This window comes from Silene latifolia, chromosome 3 (assembly GCF_048544455.1).
Source record: "Silene latifolia isolate original U9 population chromosome 3, ASM4854445v1, whole genome shotgun sequence".
Taxonomy (NCBI): domain Eukaryota; kingdom Viridiplantae; phylum Streptophyta; class Magnoliopsida; order Caryophyllales; family Caryophyllaceae; genus Silene; species Silene latifolia.
In genome coordinates, this window is record NC_133528.1 from 145,229,001 (window position 1) to 145,235,485 (window position 6,485).

Sequence of the window (6,485 nt, forward strand, 5' to 3'; positions counted from 1 at the left end):
AAAAATTGTTCAATTTTGATCAACCGATTTGGTAAACTTTCTAATTTTCCTACTTCTATTATGTCTTTGTTATTAAATTTCCATATTCCTAGACTTCATCGAATTAAGAATCACTTCCACACTATATATACCCTCCTCACCTCACACTTTTCTTCCATCACAAAACACTCTCTCAAATAACAAGAGAAAAAAAAAAAAAAAGCAAGAAGAACAACAATGGCAGAAACAACAACTACAACAACAAAGAAGATCATGTTGAAATCATCGGACGGCGAGGATTTCGAAGTTGACGAGATTGTTGCATTAGAATCTCAAACAATAAAACATATGATTGAAGATGATTGTGCTGACAATACAATTCCTCTTCCTAATGTTACTGCTAAAATCTTATCTAAGGTTATCGAGTACTGTAAGAAACATGTCGATGCCACCGCTGCGAAAACCGCTGATACAACAACAGCTACTACTACTACTAATACTAGTGCCGTTGGTGATGATGAGCTTAAGAAGTGGGATGAGGATTTTGTTAAAGTTGACCAAAGTACCCTTTTTGATCTCATCTTGGTATGTTTTCATCTTTTTGCGTTTGTTGATTGCCCATGTGATTTGTTTACTTATTTCAATAATTGTTGTGTAAGGTAGGATTGTTTATCCTAATTACTTGTTGATTGTGTCATGGCAGGCTGCTAATTATCTGAACATCAAGGATTTGCTGGACTTGACCTGTCAAACAGTGGCCGATATGATAAAAGGAAAGACACCAGAGGAAATCAGAGAGACATTCAATATTAAAAACGACTTCACACCCGAAGAAGAAGCTGAGATTCGAAAGGAGAACCAGTGGGCCTTTGAATAAATGATCGTCTCTCGTTCGCTACTGCCATGTTTAAATTTTGTTAATTAGAAAATTATAAGTTAGTGATGGAAAATTGGAAATAAAGGGAAATTTATTTTATAATTTTCATGTATTAGTAACGTTTTCAAATTTTGTGATATACTGGTATTCGATACTCTAGCTATACCCTATAATATATAGGGTTATTTAATGCCAATAATCCATCATAAGCCTCTCCTTCCCCATTTAATCCATCCTATTGATTATTCCATATGAATCCTATCTTTACTATCATTTAACTCATATTGCACCAGGCGTAAATTTAACTTGTTATAAGAGGTGAAGTTTACTAATTAGCAGGTTACCCTCTTAATTACCCTTTTCCTCCCTTATTTAAGACGTTCATCTCTATCCTTCATCTCCTCTTCTTGTCTCATTTTTTCTGGGTTATTCATCATCTCTTCCATTGTTCTCTTCTCTCTCTCATCCTCACTATAAAATTTTCGCCCCTAACATTTATCTTGTCTAAATTTGAAAATATTTAACAATGAAGAAGGCGGCCTGGTCTTCTGCTTCTTCTTCTTCAACGAATTCCAGTAGACGAAATCACAAAAAACCATTAGGAATATTGTGGAGGCAGACTGGGGGTTGACGGTAAATGCAATTATTGAAATAATAATTGATAAATATAACTACAAGATCACTTATATGAAGGCATGGAAAGCTAAACAAAAAGCTCTTGCCGACATATTTGGTGATTGGGAGTTATCATACCAGTTGCTTCCTCGATTTTTTGAAGCTCTGAAGGAAGCTAATCCCGGTACTGTTGTTCAATTTGTAAATTATTCAACCGATGATCCAAATGTTGTGATATTTGGCCGGGTATTTTGGGCTTTTGGAGCATCAATCAAGGGATTCCCTCATTGTCGCCCTATAATTACAATTGATGGGACTCATTTGTATGGCAAATACAAAGGGGTGCTTATGATTGCCATGGGAGTTGATGCCAATGATCAACTATATCCTCTTGCATTTGCTATAGTTGAAAAGGAGACTACCGATACATGGTCATGGTTTTTGGCATGTATTAGATGTTTGGTTACACAACATACTGGGCTTTGTGTAATATCTGATAGGCATAAGGGCATCATGAAAGCCATGAATGAAAATGGGAGTGGGTGGGAGGAACCATTTGCATATCATAGGTTTTGTATAAGACACCATGCATCCAACATCAATTCAAAGTTCAAAAATAGGGCGTTGAAAGACTTGTTTAGTTGATGACTTTTCAAAGATCAATCCATCAAGTCTAATACTTGGTTTAGCAAAGATCAATGAATGAATGTACAAGCAGGGCGGAGACTTAGATACATTACCTTTATCAAAGTGGTCAATGTGTCATGGTGGTGCCCTTAGATATGGAATCAAGACAACCAATTTGGCTGAGGTTTTTAATAATGTGCTAAAGGGAGCTCGTTTCTTGCCTATCACTGCTCTTGTCAAAGTCACATTTTTTAGAGTAAATTCTTACTTTGTCCAAAGGCGTGAATTTGCTAAGGCTAGAATAATAGAGGGTTTGAAGTTTTCACCCGTAGTCACCAAGTATGTTGAAAACAATTTTGAAAAAGCAGCCCATCATAAGGTTGAACCCTTTAATTCGAGACCGAGAGTCTACCAAGTTAAACGGGAGAGGTCAAAGGACAAAGCGAGAAAGGGTGGACATAGACATACTGTTAACTTGTCTAAAAGAACTTGTACTTGCAACAAGTTTCAGATCTACCATTTCCCATGTTCTCATGTTGCTGCAGTTTGTAGAACCTACAATCTAACGACGGACCAATTTATTGACCCGTATTTTACTTGTGGGGAATATTTGGGTTCTTACAAGCCAAACTTTCATCCGGTTCCTGATGAACGTCATTGGCCTAATTGGGTTGGGGAGCATGTATTACCAGACATGTCATTGAAGAGGGGACATGGTCGGCCAAAGTCCAAAAGGATTCGTAATGAGATGGACGAGGGTCAAACGAAAACAAAAAATACATGCACCCTATGTCGTAAAAAAGGACACAACAAGCGTGGATGTCCTCTTAAAAATCGTGAAATTGTTGGTTCTTAGGGTAAATTATTTATTCTTTTTATTTATTAATTAATTATTTGTTGCTTATTAAATCATGATAGACTTACCTTTATTTGTGTTGCAGGTCTCATGGATCCGGGTCCACTTAACCCCGAACTTCTTACATTACAAGCGGGCCACCGAAGTGAATCTATATGGAATGGGGTGGTAAGTTACTTTTTTTATATGTTTTTACTAATTATTTTATTCTTTTTAAATTATAAAAGTGACACTTTAAATTATTTTATTCTTTTTATATGTTTTTACTAATTATTTTATTTCTTACCTTACTATGTCTATTGCAGGATCATGGTCCGTTGAAATGTAGGGTACACTTGAAAGCAAAAGATGAGTTTTATGTTCATCCTAGGGTTCGAGCTTTTATCAAAGATACTCAATTTTACGGAGTTCATCGGTTTTGTTTTTTGTATGTTGATCCGGATTTGATTACCGCATTGGTTGAGAGGTGGAGGGAGGAGACTCACACTTTTCACTTTCCTATTGGTGAAGCAACCGTGACTTTACAAGATGTGAATGTTTTATTTGGTTTACGGGTAAGTGGTAAGGCGGTGACCGGTAGGAGTGATCACCATTGGCCCGCTTTGTGTGAGGAACTATTGGGATTAAGGCCATCATCAACTGAGTTAAAAGGCTTGGGTTTGAAATTGACATGGTTAAGTGGTAATTTCTCCGGTTTACCACAAGATCCGACGATGATAGGCTCTATAAGCATGTTCGTGCCTATATTCTCTATTTGATCGGGACAATCATCTTTCCCGATAAAAGCGGTAATGAGGTTTGTATCCTTTTCTTACCTTTGTTGGCTAATTTAGATGAAATTGATGAGTATAGTTGGGGCTCACGCACTATCTTGTTTATATAGAAACTTGTGTGGTGCTTCTAAAAGAGGGAAGAGTGAAATATCTGGGCCAATTGTTCTCCTTCAGTTATGGGCTTGGGAACGTGTTGTTGTAGGTCGTCCCCAAATTGTTAGGTCACATTTTGTAGAGAATGAGGGAGAAGTCTATCCTCTAGGCTCCCAAATGGTAGCGGGAAAGGATCCCTTAGGGTGTAAATGGTTGAGGGTGGATCGTAAGTATAAAGATCATAGGCTTGGTCTTGTGACATATAGGGATATGTTTGATAAATTGACGGAAACACAATTCACTTGGCAACCTTATACACAAGAGACCTTACAATATCTTCCCGATATTTGCCATGAGGATGAGGAGGAGTGGGTTGTTGAAGCCCCTTTGATATGCTTCGAGATTATTCAGATGCACATACCTAATAGGGTTGTTAGGCAATTTGGATGGCATCAAACAATACCTCCCAATTGTAACACCGAGCCTTTACTTCATAAAACTGATAAACGAGGCAAGACAAGGGACTATGCAATCGAGTACTCCATTTATGTGAATGAGTGGGATAATAGGAAGGAAAAAATGTTGGGTGGAGGAATTCCTTATAGTGGTTTCATGTCACACCATGATCCATGCATGGTATGGTATCGGGAGCACACTCGTCGGATTGTTAGTCCTCAAAATCGGATCTTGACTGACAAATACCTCCATGAGCATCACTACACTCCTAGTGCGGTGACTTGGACACTCTTGCGGGTGGTCATTCATATATCTACCATCAAGTGACCGACTACATGAACAATACATCTCTTCATGCAATGGATGCTAGCTATAGAAATTTGCTACTTGACATGCAAAATACATCTCTTCATTGTTTGGAAAGTGCACATTTTGGACATCTCATCCAACCACAAAACATTCCTCACCCAAGTCCACCTCATGCTACAACACAAGTGGAGCAAATTACTCATCTAACTCCAATCCAAGAAGACGAAAATGAAGAAGGATCATCGTCTCAACCAAGGAGATCAAAGAGGAGTCGCCGCCAAGTTAGAAGATAGTAGTGTAGTTTCATGTTTCTAGTTAAGCAAAACACTTTGGTTTGTATAATATTTAAGCTCCTTTTGTTTGTATCAAATGTTAAAACAATTTAGTTTGTGTAATGTTTAAGCTACTTTCGTTTGTATCAAATGTTAAAACAATTTGGTTTGGGTGTAATATTTAAGTTATTTTCAAAACTTTCCTTTGGTCTTGTTTTGTGCATTATTGTTCTTGATGAGGATAATTTCCTTGGTTGTCAAAGAATGAGAACAAAAATATGGAGAACAATTCCGGGCAAGAACGTTTGTTTCTTTGCTTGTTATGTAAATAGCTTCAAGTCGCTCAGTGGGGTGACGACTAAAGGTCAAAACGCTCGTTCCCAAAGCGACTTTTGTCTGAGGAAAAGATCAAAATAGCCGCAAAAAAAACATCATTTCGGATCGTGCAAAGTCGCTATGGGGAAGACGACTTGAGCTCAAGTCGCCCGCTCACCGAGCGACTTTACTCTGGGTGAGAAGAAAAATTTTGGCCAAAAAAACTTGCTACTGGACTACAAAGTCGCTTTGGGGGAAGGCGACTTGAAGTCAAGTCGCTCACCGGGAGAGCGACTTACTTTAAAATGACTTCCTCAGGTTTGGTTAGCATAAATTGTCACTTTGTATAAGGTCGTCGTCACGAGCGACTTGAATCTGTTTTAGGTTCGGGATGACGTGGACCAATTTTGGGTAATAACTTTGAAAAGCTACCTATTTTGTTGATTACTTTGTGAGAAAACCCCATTTTGGCAAATCGTTCCATCTTGGTATGTTCACCTTTTCATCTGTTTTTTTGGTTTTGTAGACTTTGCTGACTTAATTGTTGTGTGAGACCGTCTTATAGTATGTGACGGATTTTTATCCTAACAAGTTGTTAATTGTGTTATATCAGGCCGCTAATTATCTGAACATCAAGGACTTGCTCGACTTGACCTGTCAAACAGTGGCCGATATGATCAAAGGAAAGACACCAGAGGAAATCAGGAAGGCATTCAACATTAAAAACGACTTCACACCCGAAGAAGAAGAAGAGATTCGAAAGGAGAACCAGTGGGCCTTTGAATAAATCATCGTCTCTCGTTTCACTCGCTGCCATGTTTATATGATCGGAGATTAGTCCTTGATATCAATGACAGTTGCTTACCAAATTTTGTTTTTCAAATAAGCGAGCGACATATGTAGTTTTTGGCTTCGCCATAGAATTTAATATAATTGTTCATTGGAAATATAATTATAACTATGTCACTTCAGTTGTTCGTTGTATGGAGTAAAACAGTTAGGGGCTGTTTGGTTTGGGGTTTAAAAGAAAGGGAAAAGGAATTAAAGTAGATGATTCTCTTTGTTTGTGTTTGTTTGACACAAACAAAGGGTATAAGATTTCCTCCCTTACCCCAAAACTCCTTTATTTCCATTCACCTCACCCCCCAAGGGTAACCATTTCCATTCCCTCAGCCACCTTAACCACCCATTTTCAACTCCTACTGCTGCCACCCCGACACCAATCATCACCAAGCTGCCCCTCCAACTACCGCCATGCCGGAGATACTCCGACTTGCCGCTGGTGGAGCAACCACCACCCTGCACGTACAAAC

General features: G+C 38.4%; 1 protein-coding gene across 2 annotated transcripts; it reads left to right on the plus strand.

The window, feature by feature from the left end:
* The first annotated feature begins 55 nt into the window (after nucleotides 1–55).
* On the plus strand, nucleotides 56–6,112 carry LOC141648284 (SKP1-like protein 1A). 2 transcript variants are annotated; one of them, XM_074456830.1, is made up of 2 exons: nucleotides 56–564; nucleotides 5,786–6,112. In XM_074456830.1, exons 1-2 carry the CDS (start codon nucleotides 217–219, stop codon nucleotides 5,957–5,959), a joined length of 522 nt encoding a protein of 173 aa, XP_074312931.1. In that variant the 5' UTR covers nucleotides 56–216; the 3' UTR covers nucleotides 5,960–6,112. The 2 variants fall into 2 exon arrangements, with proteins under 2 accessions (XP_074312931.1, XP_074312932.1); XM_074456831.1 differs by lacking the exon at nucleotides 5,786–6,112 and adding an exon at nucleotides 683–1,135 and having other exon boundaries at nucleotides 57–564.
* Nucleotides 6,113–6,485: the final 373 nt, after the last annotated feature.

Excerpts from the sequence above, each read along its gene's own strand:
- LOC141648284 (XM_074456830.1), top strand. The coding sequence starts at position 217 with ATGGCAGAAACAACAACTACAACAACAAAGAAGATCATGTTGAAATCA. Across the intron at positions 565-5,785 it reads CCCTTTTTGATCTCATCTTG|GCCGCTAATTATCTGAACAT; the intron begins GTATGTTTTCAT and ends GTGTTATATCAG.